This window comes from Fistularia commersonii, chromosome 21 (assembly GCF_037954325.1).
Source record: "Fistularia commersonii isolate RoL2024-O1a breed Wild chromosome 21, RoL_Fcom_v1.0, whole genome shotgun sequence".
Classification (NCBI taxonomy): Eukaryota; Metazoa; Chordata; class Actinopteri; order Syngnathiformes; family Fistulariidae; genus Fistularia; species Fistularia commersonii.
In genome coordinates, this window is record NC_141304.1 from 4,871,813 (window position 1) to 4,892,018 (window position 20,206).

A 20,206-nucleotide genomic window follows, 5' to 3' on the forward strand; every position below is an offset into this window, starting at 1 on the left:
CTTAATTGGTAATTATACCAGTATAGCGATGGACACAGCTTGTTTAAAATGTCTGTATTGGTCATTTCTTCGCAGTTTACAGCAAGCAACATTAGAATAACAAATAAATAAACATAATACAAAATAAGTAATTTACAGACATTTTTGTCCACAGTCCTCTAATAGTGAGGTGGTCCATTAAAAGAGGTTACATTATTGTCATTTTTAACAGTTTAACTGTTGTCCATGTACACTAAGTGTTTTTTTTTTCATAATGGTAAAACATGCTCTTGAATGTTATACTGACAGCTCTTAAAAGACTGAAGAACATGCATGGATTTGCAGTACACATGTTTGTTTCAAGTACCCCTTCTAGCATTAACTATCTATGTGCTTCCACATTCAGAATGTAATAAAACAACACCCAGAATCGGGGGCAGTTAGACTGGTCTGAGAGGCAAACAAAAGTGGTTAATTGAAAATAATTTGGATCACCTTCTTTAACAGCCACCTTAACTGAACAAGTGAAATAGACATAGTTATATATTGACACTTTCAAGTACTGTATAGTAACCACAGTTATGACAAAGTGACAGCAACATTGTCACTGCTGTTCTCCATGTCACAGTCTTTTTCTGATGGTGCAGGGACTGGTATGTCTCGATTAGTGTTTGGGCCAGCATTGGACTGCCCTAAAGCTTTGTTTTGGCAGTCTCCTGTGGCCTCGGCCTCAGGTTCTTGCTGTGGGGCTGTAGCTAGAAATAGAACAAACGTTTCATTAAGTTGGGAAAATTATGTAGCTGGTTTATGCAGGCAAGGAAAAGACTTAAAATCTTGGAAATAGCGATTTTCTTTTTTTCTTTTTGTGAATATGCTGTCAATAACATGTTGATCCTGGCTCTTGTTACCTGATTGTGTACAGGACTTCATGTGTTCTGGCCAGTGGGCTTGCTGACAGGGGTAGTCACAGTAGCTGGTGTTCCAGCAGCAGTAGAAGATGGCCTCTTTTCTACAGTTAGCACACCACTGTTTCTTCTTAGTTTCATCCACGGCTTGCTGCTTCTCGACCTCCATCTGTTTCTTCACCTCAGTCACCAACCTCTCTCTTTCTTGCTCCAGACTTTGCCTCATCTCTGCCATAGTCAGTTCTATAATATATGTACACAGGGATATCAAAAACAAATAAAATTCCTTAAAATGTTTTGGATATAGGTGTTTGTTTGCACTGTATTTCCTGATTTAAAATGTTCTCACCCAGATTGTGCTTCATTTCTGACAACTCTTGTTGGTGTAACCACTGCAATTTTTCGATTTCAATTCTAAGTCGTCTTATCTAAATTAAAAACATATACGCATCTTAGTCACTTGCAAAGAAACTCTTATAATAAAAGAGGTGAGAGAAGACCTACCTCTGCTATTGTATTTCCCGATGTACTTTTGGAAAGGTCATTGTAGATTTCTGTCATTGTCCCTTTAATTGCATCCATTATCTGGAAAAGGGTAAAAAAAACCATTTGAAGTCAAATCAACATTAGAAGGTAACTTTAATGGATAAATCACTACATGCGCAGACTAAAACAAAGTAATCGTTTAAATCAAGCAAATTCCATGGAATGTGGCAGGCATGTTGAAAGAAATCAACAGTTGATTTTTTTTTTTACCAAGGAAAAAAATGCGTAGGTTTTTCGTTTGTGCTGTTTGTTCAGAATGATAAAGATACATTTTTATAAAATTCTTTCATCTTTCCGAATGGCTTCTTTTTTTAATCTTCACTATTTAGCTGGAAAATGGTCAGTCAGGGACAAAAGTCACAACACTGGACGGTATCCAGTAAATAACTGATTAGTGTAGATGGCACTTTTCAAAAACACAAAACTAAAAGTCATACTAACTTTGTTTGTGTACTTGGCAATATCTGCAGCAACCTCAGCTGAGGCCGTAGGGATATACAGGTCTGTTGCGACTGGTGACGATGAAGCAGCTGTGCCTAAACTTGATGCTGCTATCATAGAAACTGGACTATTGGACACCAGGGTTACAGTTGATGTTGATGTGCTGAGTGGACTGTCTTTCTGTTGAACAGCTATGATAAAAGCACACTTTTACTCAATATAGACAAATCATTGCTGAAATGTTCAATTTCTTTCCAGGAGCATGAGATCATAATGTACAAACTGATTACTTAGTCTGACATTCTCTTTGTTTTTTGCTGGGAACATTCACATGGTCATTGGGGTAAAGCTATTCACGAATCCCTGCAAAACTGTGACCAAAATCTCGCTACGAACCTTTAGCAGCTTGCCTGGTCTGATAACGTGTGCTTTGTGAAGACTGCTGTGCTGAAGATGAGGAGACAGATGTCGACCCGTTTCCAGTTGCCTGTGTTTGGGTCACCACCTGTGCCTGGCCTTGTCTGGGAGATGAAGGTTGCACTCCTGTAGTCACAGCAGGCTGCTGGTTCTGCTGCTGACGCTGCACCTTCTGCATGTGCCACTTCTGTGAGGAGGTCTGGAACTTGCTCGTGGGGTTCCACACCACGGCTCTCTGCACCACTGGCACTGTCTCCCGAGGCAGTAGTGGGCGCTGTTTCTTCAAAGCTGGTGTGGTAGAGACTGAGGATGAGGAGGAGGACGGCGGTGTTGCTGGAGCGTTGGACATGTTAGCAAGGCTGATAGTTGCAGGAGAGGGAGTAGTGAAGGAGACCATGGTGACAGGGATGGCAGTCGCTGGCAAAGAAACGCTAGAAGGTGTGGAGGGGGTTGTGCTGTTTAAAGATGGGAGGGTCGAAGGAGTGAGGGCTTTACCTTCAAGAGAAAGCAGATTCATTAGTTGATGATGTACAAAGTGGCTTTGTATAAGAATGAGGGTCCATTTGACACTGTTCTCCTTTATTCCAAACTTTTGGTCATTTTAATGTGATTTGTACAATAATGACAAGTGTGACACATCTGTCAGACTATAGTCCATACCACCGTCACACCTAAAAGTTGAACCATGTTTCTCCTGAAACATCCAAGTAAATGTGATTTGGTTTGGGCTGCCTTGAGGAAAACTATTGATAAACATCCCTGACTATGAAAATGTCTTTTTTAAAATCTAGTTTTTATTTTGCATGATGGGGTTTGATTATTAAAGACCCAACATTAGTCAGTTCTGAGTACTGCTACTTCGGGCATTTGCCAATAGGATACAGATTTTCTGTCTGTACAACATTGTTTCTTTCAGAAGTTACATTAATACAGAAAATCAACTGAGCGAAAGGTAATATGTGTCAAAATAACAACTTGTGCTTTTATTGGACAACAGGAAATTGATTGAGGCTGTTTTTTTTTTTATAATGCTTCCTTGCACAAAGGATTTCTTTCCATATTTTTGTACCGTATTGTATATGTTGTACATGGTCATTGTTTATTTGTATCTATATCCTTTATTTGCATATTTTTTCTATTATTGCTATTTGTACACTTAACTGTGTACGCTGTAATGCTGCTGTGATAAGTGAATTTCTCTGTTGCGAAATCAATAAGGTCAATCTTTCCTAATCCTGGCAGTTGATAAAAGTCTAACCTTCTGATTTACCAGTAGAAGACTCCTTGACAGTGCTGTCTTTCTTGCTTCTCCTCCTGTCCTTCACTCCCTGCTCCTCCCCAAGGTCAATAACCAGTTCCCGCTCTGAGTCGGAGTCGTCCACTGGCACCACCTGCTTTGCCTCCTCTTTCCCCTTAGGCTTCTCCTTGGAAACTGGTGATGTGGAAGTTGCTTTGGTCTTCTCCGAGCTATCTTTCTCTGAATCTGGGCCTCCTTTCTCTTTAGCTTGAGGATCTAATGGCGTTGCACTGGCATCGCAGGCTGCAGACTCAGACATCACAAGCGTATCAGCTTTGCAGTCCTTGCCTTGGCTTGGAGAATCTTGGTCAGTAGTTTTGGGGGGTTCCGTCTGAGTCTCCTCAGTGGGTGTTGTGTCCTGGGCATCCTTGTTTTTTTGCCCCTCATCACTAGCATACTCACTGTCACTAGTGTCTGAGTTATCAGAGCCTTCTGAGTCACTGTGTTCCACACCTTTATATACATCAACAGAGATCTCGTTGATACCTGCAAAGCAGTTGAAGGGCCGAGTCAGAAATGAACCTGGTCATTGGGATACACTATATGGAATTTTAGATCATGTGACCAATGTATATGCTTTACTACCATTAATGCACAATATTATTGGAAACATGGGACATGGTCAAATCAAAACAATTATGTTTTTAGAAGCTCTTCGCAACACTAAACCAGAGAGATTCACTTTTGATAGAGTTCAAGTCATCACCAACCATCAGCCTTAGATGATATTTTGGAGACATTATCAGAGACATTAAAATCATATGATTTTAAAAGGTAGACATTAAATTTTTATATGTGGTAAGTATACTGACCCAGCTGTGCCTTGCAACTCTCAATAGTTTTGTCCAGGTTCAGCTGGAAGCGGCTTTTTATTTGTCGTTTCGGAGAGGTGAGGACAGGTGCCGTTGCCTGCTTCTGCTGAACTGTTTCACTAAGTTCCTTCAGATCCATTTCTGCTTTACTCCGATCTGACAGAATATACATGCACAAGTTACTAAAAAAAATATCGGGCCACAAAAGGTATAATCCATACACTTCCAATTCTCATTCTGCATTGAATAATTCATTTGGCAAGATAAAATATATTACATAACCAGCAAGAAAGAAAAAAAAAAAATCACCTAGATTGAGGTTGAGTATGCTTCCTGTTGGAGGAGTCTTCTCCTGCTTGGGATTTCCAGGTGCTTGAGAGTGGAAAGGTTTGGGACTCTCCAAGGAACTGCCACCTGGACCTGGTTGGGGATAGGCAGGTGATGCTGTGTGGCGATATTAACAGTTACATTGGACTAAAGTGGAGTAAAGGTATCCTCTTATGCCAGCATGTGGAATACCTGTGCAGTCCATGGACTCTTCTCCCACAGTGTAATGACTGTTTGGTGTTTTCGTCTGGCACTTGTCTGTATTTTCCTGTTCCCCATCTGAACCTGTATGGGCAGAGGAGTTGGTGCTCATTGGGGAACGAGGCATGTCACTGAGCGGGAGCCGCTGCCCTGCTACAGTCCCCCCAACTCCAGACCCGGACAGCATGGTCCGAGCCAGATGGATCTTGGGTGAAGCAGTCATATCAAAGCTCAGCTTGATCTTTTCTTGTTTGTCATGTTTGATAGGAGTGGATAAGGGATTCGTTGGATCCTGCAGCATCTGGAAGTTGTTGTCAGGAGTATAAGGTGTCCTGAAAGGGGCATAATTGAAGACGGCAAACTTCTTCCTCATGTTCTCCACATAGACCTCCATCTCTTGCATGGCACTGTTGAAGATGCTTTTGGTCTTCTTCACAGAGAATGGAATCTCTTTGGACATGAGGTAACAGTTATTCAAAGGGACCCAAGCCCTGAGAAAAAAAGAATAAGGGGTTTTGCACAGCTTGATTTTGATGCTAAAGCGACGTATGGTAACACAAAGTACTGATACCTGTCATGCTGACCAAAGAAACGTGCATCCACCTGTCCATCTTTGTCTCGCAGAGCTTTAGCTGGCCAGAAGGGAAACCCTTTTAGTTTAGCCCATACCAGCGGGTGCGGGTTGCTCTGCAGACACATAGTAAAACATTTGAACTGAAAGTTTCTGCTTCAGTGTTGTGCAAATGAATTGACACACACATGGTTGAATTCTATTCAGAAACAGTGTATATCTTACACATGGCTCACAGAACCAATTGTCTCTCTTTTGGCAGGCAGAGAGATAACACTCGGGACAAACTTCAATCTCATTCATCTGAAAAAAAACTTAAATTGTTTACTTCAATCAAGTAAACAAATCTTTAAAAAATAAACCTAAATGACGTAAACCACATACTTACCTCATGCTCACAGATTTTTACGATAACTTTAGCTGTGGCTGTGAGTTTGTGATTGCCTGAAAAAGAACAGAAATCTGTCAGATAAACTACGAATTCTATATCATGGGGTGTGGGTACACAACAATTATTGTGATGACTGCAACATAAGGAAAAGTATTTATATAGTTCAAGCTTCTAATTTGTTGATTTGCACACACTATGTATGTTTATATTAACTCCAGAATAGAAAGTGCGATATAAATATGTGAAGGAGAAATAAGAAATCAAAGATCCCCATAAGAAGTCAAAAAATAGAAAATTCAATGACCTCCTGTGTCCCCAGATGCTGTACCGGTCAAGAGTGTGTCATAACTGTTACTAGTGAATACAAAAAATTGTGGGATCTTTTTTTTTTTTTTTTCGCTTTGTCTTGTTTTCTATGTTTTGTTTTTAAGATTCTGTTCAGAAAGGTTTTGCATGGTAGGATTATACTAAATGGTTTACTGAGTTCCTGATAGTGGAATTATTTAACAACTATGTTCAATGTGTGGTTATCATATTGTTTAGTATAAAACTGCCAGATTACGCCACATACCTCCATTATATATAATGCAGTTGTGCAAAATCCATTTTGCATCTGCCAAAAAAGCCTCTGTGCACCCGTACATTTTCTTTTTGATGTTCTGAGTGCAAAAAGAAAAATCAAAGCATTAACGATTCAGCATTTCTACATTCATATCATCCAAGAAATATTTGTTTATACCTTCTCCAATGTGCAAAGATCCATTGGGTGGAAAATGTACTCAGCGTAATCTGGATGCTGTTCAAGAGATACAGGTTTCTGGAAAGGCTCAGTCTGTGAGATGGAGGAGACAGAAAACAGATTGACAGTAAACAAACTCGGGCCTCATTCTCTGCCATACCTTCTGCGAGTTGCGTAAGAACATGCTACCACAATGCTGCCACTAAAAGCTCTAAAACTCGCTTCAAACAAAAGGGGGAGAACCAGTGAAAGAAGAAAACATGACGGGGTCTGGTTAATGGTGTAATTGATTACCCAATTAAAAGTCTTTCTCTGCGTGGAAGCTGCATGGGGAGAGCGAGATGACAAGCGGGGATGATCCTGAAAGAGAGTCAGAGGGGCAGCTGTATCCTCACCACCAGCTAGCATGTTTACCTTCATGGTTTCCAGCCATGAGAGGCCCATTGTAGCAAAACTATGATGGTTAGTTCTGCGATAAGAGAAAATCGGCACATGCAAATCAACATCAAATCATGCTGGACTGATAAGCGGATAGGTATTACTTGGGGTTGAAGATCTTATCTGGAGCAACCGATGATCTGAAAAAAGCAGGTGGCTGGGTTGCATAAGCACTTTCAATCCAGGCTGGCCAGAAAAGAACGCATGCCATTGGTAAAGCAACATATCTGAATGTTCGGTTAGAATGGGAAGAAGCTCCATACAATCGTCAGTATGGAATAGAAACTCCTGCCTCTATGCTACGGCACTGATGTGTTACATGAAGTCCCTAGAAAGTCAAAAGGACTTAAATACTTACACCTGGTTGTTTCATCTTCTGAAGGGCAAACTTTAGTAGGTAAGACAGCTGTTCTACAGTTAGCATCATCATGGCTTTGCTCTGAGTCTCAATACACTCCGCAACTGTTATTTTCTAAAAGACATTAAGAGGAGAATTGTTTTAAACACTTATTGTACATGTAGTGCAATACAAAATGAGAGACAATATCATTTATTATCCAAACTGAGTCCGGGGTTGTGACGGTTCGATTAAAGCGTTTGCATTCTCAGCTCCTAACACCTATGCAGCACTACACATATTCCCAAGTGAGTACCTCACACTCCGGACAGAACCAGTCGCCCTCGGGCTCGGCTGGTAGTTTGAGGCACTTGGCGTGGTACACCCTGGGGCAGAGCTCACAGCAGAGCACCTGGCCCTCGCGGTGGCATAACCAGCAGTAGAAGTCATTCCTGCCGTCCTGCGGTACAACATCAACAGGGTCTGTGGTGAGTGCTGGCTGCTTCACATAGTAAAAGGGACCATGTCTTAGTTCTGACTGAAATGCAGGCAAAAGAAACACAAATTGGGGGAAGGTCAAAATCAGGCCAGAGACTAAAGAAGCCAAGCAGACATGCACAGCATCAACAAAAGGCACACAGTAGTAAATAGTTAAACACAGACTCCAGAGCACGAATCACTTTTACACTTTGATTGCAGCATAATATTCAAGAGTCAAGATCACATTTGTAAGCAAATGTTATTCAACCCCAAAACTGCATGTGATTACTTCAAAAACAGGCCACTTGTGGAGCTGTCTGATCTTGGTCTGTGTTAAAGATCAAAACCTTCATCAATATGCAGAAGAGTGAACAACCTTCATTTAACTGGCAAAGGCTCAGAGTTACAGTAGTGGATAATCATTTACGAGGGTCAATCTAAAGTGCCAAGTGTAAGATAATAGCAATGATTTACCAAAGGTGCATTTGTGAACTGCATTTAAAGCACAAGGCAGGCAAAGCATGCACGTAAAATAGAGCTTAAATAAACACCAACAGATTTTCCGAGATGGTAAATTCTAATTGCAGCATCAAAGTATCTGGTAAAATGATTGAAAACATAAAAACAGAGATAGTACCCTTGGCATGTGAAGTGTTTGGAAATGGAATGCACAAAGGTGACCGACTGATTATACAACATAACTGACTGCATTTATTCGCACTGAAAAGAAAACTACAAGCTGATGCAAAAATGGAAGGCAGCGAAGATAATTCATCAGTGGGTCTCATCTATAACACATTGCCTCAGATCCACACTAAAAAGTGCACGTGCACAAAACTAGAAATGAATATGCTCTGTCACAATAATCAGATTTATAAAGTGTTGCTTACGCTCACCTCTGGGCAACTTTCTCTTTATAAACTGTATCACGGTTGACCTGGAAATATGTTGCACGTGAATTAACCTCTTGTCCGCCCTTAACATGCCCACATCCATATTGTCAATGAAAGACACTCGCGTAAATCCAATGAATAAAATGGGCCTGTTGATCGAATCAATGCGATAATCAAGAGTGGGAATAAGACAGCATCCATCACGTAGCATTGACCTCATGCGTCACCACTGTGTCTGGTGTCCAGTGTCTAAATAACAGACAGCCTCTTCACGTCTTGACTGCGACAATCAGCAGCATCCTGACATCATTAAAAATGGATTTTTGACAGGAAAATACAACTAAAAGTTATTTGTGAATTTATGGTTTTGTTTATGGTTTTGACTGGCTCTGAGGATATGGAGTATAATAATGGTGCAGGAGTTACGACTGTCCTTTGTTAAACAGACCCTGATTTTGTTCATATGCAATGTTTATACATGAGACCCCACAGGATTTAAAATAAAAAAAAAAAATACAAACACTCACATAAAAAGACGTTATTATTACACTAACTAGATCTGACCAATGCATTTTGGGGAGGGATGGGGGGGGCGGGGGGAGGCAATGTTCCCTATCAGCTGCTCAACTGCGCAATCGCGGTTCCAGCGCAGTGAGCGCACTGCCAATGCATTTAGATATGGAACATTTTTTTCTGTATCATTTTGCAGTGTAACTCTGTGAGTGACAGGTGTCCAGCCAATCACACGATACGATGCGATTACGCTACGCAGCCAATCACGGCATGACATTACTTGTGCACGTGCTCTGCCCGTACGCGCTATAACAATAATAACAGTGTAGTTGAGTTAAGTGACGCTAATGCTAACATGCTAACCCTTTATAACGGCGAAACGAGCGGGCGGTGAATGTGATACATCCACTCACCAAACCAAGGTAAAAAAAAGAAATGCGGATCTTTTAAGTTGGAATGGCTGTCGGAGTATGTGCAAATAGAAGAACAAGTGGTGAAACTAGGTGAGATTTTTTCTTTTTCGAGAGAAAGTTCTGCTCTGCAATACATGCAGCTAAGCTAATGGAGTAAGCGAGTTTTCTCATGAAAAAATACGGACTATATGGAAGGTGTGACACTGGTGTGCTGCTCACAGTGGCCCTCAGTGTGCTCAGGGAGGTTGTCTGTAGACCCACACATTTGAAAATTTGAGAGAACATTGATGGGGGGCAAGCTGTGTATTATGTAAATTAACCTGACATTGTTTTCCATAACCCTGTTGATTGCAATCAGATAAATAAAGACCTGAAAATTTACTCAGACTCAGAGAGCAGACTGTCATCAAGCCTGATACCATTGTACTGTGATCAAATACCCCAATACTTCAATACTTTCAAAAATATTTTAAACAAAGCTGAATTCCGTAGAAAAGTGTTAAAGACTCTAATGTTTCTGTTAAATCAATGAAAATGTGAAAAATATGATCCCTGATTGTGAACTGGCCCCTAAATCAAGACTTGGAAATAAAAAAAAAATGAAGGTCCTTTCCTTGGCTCTCACTGCATCTTGAGTAACATTTTAAGAAGTTTTCTACCATCACACAAACCAACAAAAATGCCCAGATCCATCCCAATTTCTTTGGCTGCAGTAATAAACACTGTTTCAGTATGGGTTCCACTGTAAAGATTATCAGTTATCCTATTTTTTTTTAAACAACATGTCTCTGGAAAGGATAACATGAGACTTCACCAAACACCCATTATTAGGTGTAAGTATACAAGTATGAGCTTGGAGGAAGAATAAGAGTTGGTTTAAAGACCTGCTTAGTAAACATCCCTGCACCTTAGTATCTTGAAATAATGCTTCATAATACTAAAAGCAGCGATCCAATGAAGCAGAGTGTAAACTCATAATGGACTGCGATATCAATTAATTGTCACAACGCTGTAGCGGGTATCCCCTTACTTACTGCTGGTGCGTATCAAAGTGTAAGTTGCATATACTTGTGACTGAGCGTGAGACAAGGTATCAAAAGACAATCAACCATCGTGAGCATGTGTTCTCTGTTTACCGTGGAAGGTAGTGTTTGTATATTTAGGGCTTTATGGTTCTGAGCTGATTGTTACCTGATCTTTGCTACTGCTAACAGCACCTGGTTTCTTTTTCTTTTTCATGGGACAAGGGGAGGTTTCAGCAGAGGAGTGACCATTGGATGAGTGAGAGGGACTTGTCATCTTTCTCTTTTGGACTGCTCGCTCTGTCGATCCCATGTCTGAAACTGCACACAAATAGACATATCACACACAAACACACACACACACACACACACACACACACACACACACACACACACACACACACACACACACACACACACACACACACACACACACACACACACAATAGATTGATGGCCAAGTCAAAGCAGGACAAATACAAAAAAAAAACAACTATAAATATCATTCACAAGCAAAACCGTTGTGTAGAATACTTTATGTGCTATGCATTCATTGAGGTATTCCAGGCACTAAATAACAACATACATTTTATACAGTATGCTTCATTTTGGTTGGATGAATTGAATAGTCTTGTCTCACCTTTGGATCTTGTTGAAATCTCCATTTCCTCAGCTTCAGGCTCAGTTTTCCCAACTTCCTCTGCCACACTGATGCAGAAAAGAGAAAATTAGTCAATGGGTCACCATGTATTTTCAGTCATTCTTAGTGCTAGGACTTTGAACTACTTAGCCTTGTTCCTAATTTTTATTTTTCCATTGCGTCCCTGCATAGAACATCATTGAGCACCCATACCTAATCTATTATTTATATCTGTGCTTTTCATGAGCCATCATGCTTTATCATCTTTATCGTAGATCCCCGACCAAAAAGGCCAGATTTGTTTTGAGTTCAGCTTTATGCGGGAGCATATCAGTTGCCAAATCACTCTCATGAAGGACAATGATAATATCCTCTGCAGGTTAAGTTTTATGTTACAAATTTAAAATTCCATTTGAAATTAGTTCTGTTCACCTATGAAACCTTTTAATGCTGCCTGAGATACCGCAGACTGTGGCAACGAATGCTCAGCAGCCATTTTTAATCGAGCACTCCGACATAATAGAGAGTTGGACGTACAGCAAGCTATTGGAAGCATTCTTCAGAGATTTTTGCCCATGCCACTGCGATGGCACCTTGCAGCTGCAGATCGGTCAACCACATATCCATGAGGCAAATCCCCCATTCCACAACATTCCAAAGGTGCTCAACTAGAATGAGATTTGGTGACCATTTAGGCCATTTCAGTAGTCACCTCATTATCACATTCAAGTTCACATCCACTTTGATTTCTGCTTTTTGACATGACTGGATGAATCCATGCTTTCACTTTGTTTGTGGTGATTTCATACCCTACCAAAGAAATAACTCTTTGAACTTCAGTCAGGCATCTTGACCATACCTACAGTGTCAATGCGAGATTTGGGAACAGGTGTACCTCAAAATGACCAGCAAAAGATCAGTCTGATTGAGATAATCCTATTCATCTGAAAGGCATGTTCATTCCGTGCTCCACGATGTTCTGTTTTCCTGGCATTTCTCTCAGCTTTTATTTTTTCCACCATTTACAATACAAAACAATTGACCATCAGATTCATGTAAATCAGCACTCATGCTGTGCTTGTCATTCATCCTTCATGGCTGAAATCAGTGTGTCGGGCAGAATTTTAGGCAAATTGACTACATTATTATTGGGGACTTGCAATGTTTATGAAAAAACAATCACTTCTTGACCAACACGCAACAGTTGGAAACAATAGCGCTATTGTTTGTGTAAGGTACGAGTGCTTCCGCCTTCTTAAACCTCATAAAACTGCTGCATTGCTGCTATTGCCAGACCCATTGTTGTTGTTCTGTAGTCTCTCTGAACACGACAACTCCTCTGTACACATCCAACTGGTGTGAACTCATATTCACCCTGGCCCACAAGTGCTTGTGAGCAGCTGCTTACGGGCCGTTCTGTGTGAATTTTTGAATTTTCTAACTATAACTAACTAACTCTATACAGAAATGCAAAGCTCCCAGAGATCATTTCTTGAAAACAAGAACAGGGGATGTACTGTATACTGGAGTTACAAGTTCAGTGAAAAGTAAAACAACTTTTTACTTGGAACTCTGGATACTTGTTTTGACAGAAGCTTTTAATTTATAAATCAAGAGAAAATAAAGGTGAACTAATATGTCTGGCCAATTTTTGCTCCTTTATATCACTTTGTAACCTTGAATAGATAAAACTGCCTTTTTGAAGAGATTGTTTGCATGGCAGACACCTTGTTGCTTCTTATTAGAAAACTAATTTTGAATGTGTAGTGCAGTATGCCATAAAAGAAGATTCTGCAAATGATTAAAAAGATATGTGCACTATGGCAAGGGATAGAAGTTTATGCTGTGGCTAATTCACAAAATTGGCAAAAAATGACACGAGAAAGGTATATTTTCCAATAGGCTGAAACAGTACTATCAATTGTCTTATATTACTATAGTTACTAGCAGAGACCAGTGTATCATTGCCAGTCAATTATATGTGTTTTCTCAGCTGGAACCCCTTATGTTGTCCTCATCTGCACTTTTATGCAGTTTATAGCTAAAAGACAGCAGCAACAAATTATATCATTTGACCTCCAACATTCCCTGTTTCACTGTGTCTCTTGGGAAAATGTCTTCCTTCATGGGCTAGACAATCATCTCTGTCCTCCTCTGGCTTGACTGAGCACACACACTGGGAAAACACACAGAGCCTGCAGCTGCTTCAACTTTACACTTCTATCGCAATGAGTGAAACAGGCTAAACCAACTAGCTAGACAAAGGGCCACCAGTGTACACTACGACTGATGTGCACTGAGAGTGTTTATATCTCGACTTAACACCACATACTATCTGGTTGCAGCAGCAAGGAAGTGGGGTAAAGAAAATACTTATACAATGAAAGCACACATTTAACTCATGTTGTCAGTGTTCCTATTACTTCAATATGGCAAGTTTCATAAACATACAAGTCCATGGTCAGTCTGTGATTTAGTGAATGTCTGTTTATGATCTGTTATTTTAAAATATGGGTGACGATGTATCTTTTGATGTCTACATTGGAGAGATCTAACAATCTCTGCACAAACGGATGGCTCAACACAGGAGTGCCACCACTTCAGGACAGGACTCTGCAGGTCCACCTTCACCTGAAGGACAAGAGCCATTCATCTGAAAACAGCAATGTCCGTATTCTGGCCAGAGAAGACAGATGGTTCAAGACAAGAGTCGAAGAAGCAATCTCTCTCAAAACAGAAAAAATGTCTCTGAACAGAGATGGGGGCCTTAGACAAACCATTTCACAAACATACAACGCCACCCTAGGATCAATACCAAGACATATTTGCACACCAGGACCAGCTACATCTGCACCCTCCCAACAACCAGGAAAGACCCACCATCAGAACCAGCCCCCGGTAATGTCTACATAAGCCTCAGTTCATGCGATCCAAAAGGTTTCACTCCTTTGTTTAGCTTTACCTTTTCACATTCCAGTCCAGGTAATTCCACTAAGTTGCCCCTTTGGTCCAACGAACAAGACCTCCAACAGCATAACAACCTCCCTTACACCTAGTTTCTGCAGACCAACTCTACCATTTACACAACAATCCAGCAAGCTAACCTAGACCCGCCCAAAACCTTGTCAGTTATATTCAGATGCTCCCCAGAGGTCATTAGAACTGCCTCTCGGATGAGTGGTGAAACGTCTTCATGTGAAGAAATTCAGTTCAAGAAATTCAAGCACAGTTGCTGTGCATTTTAAGAACATTGACTGGTAAGGTGCAGAGTTATGACTTCCATTATTGCCCTGGCAACAGTTTTTACCTTGTGCACAGGCCACAGATCAAAACCTGTGAACAAGTGTTGTTAATCTACATGCACCTGAAAGCCACAAGAACAGCAAGGGTGAGCAATTAGCATCCGTTTCATGTGGAAATGATAACTGGGACAAACTGAAGTATGATTTTAATTGAAACAATCCAAATGAAGTTATTTTCAACATTAATATTACAATAAGGACATCCATCAGGATTGACAGCTTTGCAGTTCCAGGTGCGATTAAAATATCTGGTATTGATGTTCGGAACAAATTTTAACATAAGACATTCAGTGAACTATGAAGTTATGACATTTTTTACTGGCATTATTTGAGTAAACTAACAAGTGGAAATCTGAACGGTCATTTTAGTTGCTTACAAGCATTCACTGTGGTCTGGAAAGCTGCAACTTGGGTCCCTTATTTTCCCCTGAAAAATACTCACCATTCTTAACGCTTCAAGTACGCAGAGGGAAGAAAAAAAAAATCAAACAACAAGCCAGACTATATAATTTCCTCTATTATTGTTGGCTGGATAAAGGATACTGGCTAACTTATCACCCTTAGCTTATGGGTGCAGATTTGTGAGGGAACAGCTAAACTGGCCTTTGGGAGTAGATCCATATGATTCGTATTTTAAAATGCTAAATGAACTGGGTTGACAAAGCTTTTCAAACTAATAACTCATCTTCAAGCGATATTGCCTGGTCTTCACCTATTCATCATTTGCACAGACAAACAGAGCTGCCATACAAGGCACTGTATGTAAAAACAGGATGAAGTTATTGTTTTTTTATGCGTTAGCAGGCTATTTTAAAAAGGAAAAATGTCAAAAGTGTAAATTTGATCACGTAACTATAAAGCTTTCCAATCATTATAGATTATAAATAACATGCTGTCACTGCTTCTCTTTGAAAATTCTTGTTTTGGATCTTTAAACTTATTTTCGACAAATTACGGCTGCATATATTTATAGTTCCAGAATCCACATAATACTGAGTCCTCCGGCTGATGCCTGTAAATACTTCCAAACACTGTAGTCATTGATCAGGTGATAAACTAGTTTGTGGCATTCTTTCCACATTACTTCAGTGATGTACCTCACACATCAGTAATAAGCATAACAAACTAAAGATTTTTTGCATAATCTCTCCAATCCTAAGCGTATTTGTTCTAATAATTCAAACAATGCAAATGTCAGTGAAAAGCAGCAAAAACATTTCCCCTTTAAGATTTTTATTCAATAAAATAATATTCTCCAAGTAATAACATGCAAAATTTGGGGGATGATCTCCCCGAGTGTGATCGCTGCAAGGCTCAATCCAACTAAACTTGTTAAAAGCCTGGTCCATTTTCAATGTACATTCCAGAGCTGCTCCAAGTACAGTGGTGTGTCAGGGGCAGAAGCACAGGCTGTGGCAGGTTAGGGGCCTGCAAACGTTCAACTTGACCTGTCCTAATGAAACTTTTTTGGAAAAACCTGACAGTGTGGCCAAGGGCTCTGGTACTCCAACACTGGCACATAGGAGAGGGTGGTTGCCAGTCCAGCTGTAGACCACCGCAGTGGCGATGAAGTCACGCCAGTGGCATTGAAAGACATTGCACTAACTTGGAGGGATAATTCAGTGTCACCTCTGGCCGGATCCATTCTTGGATTTTGACAAGCATAAAGTTTTACAACACAAACAACTATGTTTAACAACTATGATAAAACAGAAAAAAAAGAAGTCGTGCATTCCAATCTTTTCCTCTACACCATAATAGATATCCATCTTACTAATCTCTTGAAGGTCCGATTGACCTGCTAAAGGAGGAGTAAGACTGAGGCTGGATGGGTTTGATAGGTCTATACAGGATCCAACAATGCAACAATTGGAATATTTTGACGAGAAAGTGGGGATAGATATGTTTTGAGCATGCCAAAGCCACCTGTAAGCAAGGGAATCACTGCAAGCAACAGTGTCTGGGTTCAATTGTACTGTTTTAAGCCTGAGCAGAGCATACCTGGATACAAGCAGAGACATTTGGGCGAAGGGTTTGTAGGAAAACCATGAAAACATTTGTAAATGAGTCTGAGTAACTGCACTGAAAATAAAAGAGACCGCGCTCTTGAGAAACAGTAGATTATTTTTCCATAGACAATGGATCTATAAATAGAAGTACACTATGTGTGAATGTCTGTACAGCTTAACATTCAACTAAAGACCTTGATTTTGTTTTAAAATAACCATGTCAACTATCTAATTTATTACAAACACAGAGCACTGCACCAAGTCTACTCTATTAAAAAATGTTTGCGTTTTTTGCTATGTAAGAAACAAGTTTTTCTACCATCAATCCAACATGATTTATCTTGGTATGCAGGTGCCCTGTTGTTGATCCAATTCTTGTTTCAATTCTCTCTAACGGAACAGCAGATACACTGGCCTCACCACTCAGATGGCTTCACCACTGCCTGCCTTTATTTCCCATCTTCTGAGTGGAAGCACTATCTTCCCATTGCATGTGAAAAATGTAGTATCACTCTTATGAAATAACAACAAACAGGTTCCATTTCAAGAGGCTTGTTCACCAACCCACACACCCCTCCTCCATCACTAAAAGATCGCTGAAATGATGAGCTGGAACACTGCACATCTGCAAAGACAGGCAGGAGTGCTGTGAAATGGTTTTACTGGCCTCCTCATCTAACCTGTCTGGATAGTTTCAGTATACAATATACCACAAACATGTCCTATGCAGGTCAGAAGTATACCAATAAGAGGCGAAGGCAAAGGGAGGAAACAGAGACAATAAGGAACAGCACCACAGCCTATCCTGTCAAAAATATTGTGAAATGAGGGATCACATATCACAACCTATTGTAACCTGATGGTACAGCCCTTCCCACACCCAGCACTACCATAACAATCATGCTTAAATGTAGGAAATCAATAGCATACCTTTTTTCCTTACTCAGATTCTTCAGCCTATTCTTTAATCTTTTTCAATTATTGAGGGCGTTGGGGGATGAGGGAAAAGATGGGTCCAGGTTTCCCTGAAGGCCTTCTCTCCCCGCTGCTCTCTCTTGCAATTGTCAATCTTTAACCTCGGCTGCAGGCAGCCGATTGGTTTGAACAACACACGGAGGAGCCTGATTGGGCGCTTAGCTCAATGTACCACACAGGCTCTCTTCTCCCCGCTCTCCTCAGCCACAGTGCTGCAATGCAGAGAGGACTGCTCCTCACTGTGGCTAAATCGCTCCAAAACCAAGTCTCCCGTTTCCCTAAAAACCAATACATGCTCCACTTCTACCTAACAGATTTTAGATGCAGCGGAATGCCTTTCATTTTGATGAAACACCGATCAGTGCACGTACCACACGCGTGCACACAGACCCAGCGGACGCTGATGAAAAAGAACACATGCATCTTATTTGATGCCAAGCATGTTATTATGCAGATATGCAGCGTGGGCTCTAATGGGCGACTCAAAAACGAGACTTAAAATGTCACAGGCCTCCAAGACTACATGTAAAGTATCATCCCCTCCCTTTCTGTCTCTCTGATCCCTCTTCAACCCTCTTAATCAATATCTACCAGGAGTTGTAATGGAATGTATTTGTCCTCCTAAAAGTGGATAGAATTTGAGCATTTAATCTCATTTAAAGTGTATATTGCTTTTAACAAAATATACAGACATGGCACAACACAGGTGTGAGTACTTGTACAGTACAGAAAAAACATCCCTGCTATATACATATATATGTTTAAAAAATAAATATATTTTTTTAATTTTTTTAAAGATCAACTGATCAGACATTATGAACAACATAAACGGGCAGTGACAGTGTTATGTAGATTTCAATGTGCCTGCACCAATCCTCACTCTAGAGTGGCATGAAAGGATTAGACGCATTACCAGGCAACATTCACAAAACACTGAAGGGGGATTTGCTGTTGCAGTCAATGCAGACTGCCCCTGAACCATGGTCAAGCATTAAGCATGCCATTACAGCCAGGCCATAGCTTTGGGGGTGTCTAAAACCGCTTCTTTGTCAAAGCATTCATCAATAAAGAAAAGATTAGCAATGATTTACCACTTGAAGTCAGATAGATGCTGTACAATAAAGCAGTAGCGACACACTGGAAGAAAATGAATACATTTTCAAAATAGATTAAAAAATTTTACATGACTCATGCAAAGAGAAATCCAACACAAACCCCATCACATATAAACACAATTCAACAAAACCTGGTTCAAAATACGGGCTCAAGCCTCTCTGGATGAGACAGGATTTCACTGCTGTGCCTTTTCAGAGGAAGTCCTTCCCTTTTTCCTTCTCTCTTCCATACAAATACCCAGTGTGCTTGGAGCAGAGGGACAGAAAGGGGAAGCTCTCTAAGATGGCTGACGCTCAGAATCAGAGAACATTGGGAGGCAGGGCACACCATAAGGCAAAAGCAATTCCTCCTGCACTCTGATAAATAAGCTTGTCCTTAGCTCTAAACTCTTGATACTTGATATTTCTAAATCATATGAGGAGTTAACCACATCTGGCCATTTAATGTGTGTCTGTATTGAAGTGGAAAAAGGGGCAATGTGCAGGACTTAACTGAGTTACGAGAGAAATGGTGATGAATTAGGGAAACGTCAATTTGGCTTTCTCTTATTCCTCAATTTTACCTGGTACAGCAAACAGCAGTGCCCCTCTGCCTTGTTCTCATGCCAGTTCAAGGCCTAAATTAAAGCTGCTGTGCTGTCAGTTTACCATCTGTTAAATCCTGTGGGGAATCCCCTTTGCCCCGCTGTGCTTCTCTTCCTCGTGGGCTCCCTTCGAAGGCCTTCCATCATGACAGCTCAGGCCAAGGGGAACCACAAAACCTCAGATTTTTAATCTTGACAAAATAAAACCAGGTCGTTGTAGTCAATACACTATCTGCATAGACTGACCGTAGACACACACTGTGGCTGCTGCGTGAATGTGTGCAATGAGCCAACCTGTTATCAGAGACAAGCTATTATGCTGTAATAAGCTATGCTTTCTTCTTCAAAGCTCTGCTCCTGTGCTGTGGGTGACAAAATACTCTTCAGTCTCCTCCAGTTTGTCAGACAAACCTGTATTATTACTCAGGCATGGATCATATACAGTGGCTGATACCTTACCAACACAGTAATACATGTGAAACAATCAAAATATAGCTTACCTCTGTGGATGCATGCCTAAAAACTCAGTGTGATATGTCAATGCTTATTAAAACATGGAGGACAGCCCTGTCAGCCCTCACCCTGTTCAGAGCACAGCCACGCTCTCCAAGCTGTCCAGCTCACTGCTCTCATATAAGGTACATCGAGACTGGATAGAGTTGCTGCTGAAATGTAAGGCAGCTGCTGATTGGCTGGCACATTTCCTGACTGCTTGTCTTTTGTTTAGCATGGGGAGGCTGAAACACAGCACCCAGTAAGAATAGGTAGGCCGTGTATACAGCTGTTGCGGTTCATAAACTTGCACTGGACTGAATATTTGATTTGATCGTCAAGGGTCACTAGAAGGTGTCTGTATTAA

General features: G+C 40.7%; 1 protein-coding gene across 6 annotated transcripts; it reads right to left on the reverse strand.

The window, feature by feature from the left end:
* Positions 1–39: 39 nt before the first annotated feature.
* On the reverse strand, positions 40–19,970 carry zmynd8 (zinc finger, MYND-type containing 8). 6 transcript variants are annotated; one of them, XM_086168962.1, is made up of 21 exons: positions 19,848–19,970; positions 11,363–11,430; positions 10,892–11,043; positions 7,718–7,861; positions 7,423–7,536; positions 6,921–6,986; positions 6,627–6,719; positions 6,459–6,546; positions 5,885–5,940; positions 5,722–5,799; positions 5,497–5,612; positions 4,917–5,416; positions 4,707–4,841; positions 4,398–4,553; positions 3,547–4,071; positions 2,268–2,783; positions 1,872–2,062; positions 1,389–1,469; positions 1,234–1,312; positions 888–1,127; positions 40–734 (listed from the first exon to the last, which is right to left on the reverse strand). In XM_086168962.1, exons 1-21 carry the CDS (start codon positions 19,859–19,861, stop codon positions 559–561), a joined length of 3,588 nt encoding a protein of 1,195 aa, XP_086025088.1. In that variant the 5' UTR covers positions 19,862–19,970; the 3' UTR covers positions 40–558. The 6 variants fall into 6 exon arrangements, with proteins under 6 accessions (XP_086025088.1, XP_086025085.1, XP_086025084.1 ...); XM_086168959.1 differs by having other exon boundaries at positions 4,707–4,817; positions 7,718–7,939; XM_086168958.1 differs by having other exon boundaries at positions 3,559–4,071; positions 7,718–7,939.
* Between the last annotated feature and the right edge of the window lie 236 nt (positions 19,971–20,206).

What these genes read in the sequence shown, in the direction of transcription:
- zmynd8 (XM_086168957.1), bottom strand. An exon ending in CTGCATTATATATAATGGAG is followed by an intron (nt 5,941 to 6,458) that starts GTATGTGGCGTA and finishes GTTCTTTTTCAG; the next exon opens with GCAATCACAAACTCACAGCC. An exon ending in TAAAAATCTGTGAGCATGAG is followed by an intron (nt 5,800 to 5,884) that starts GTAAGTATGTGG and finishes GTTTTTTTTCAG; the next exon opens with ATGAATGAGATTGAAGTTTG.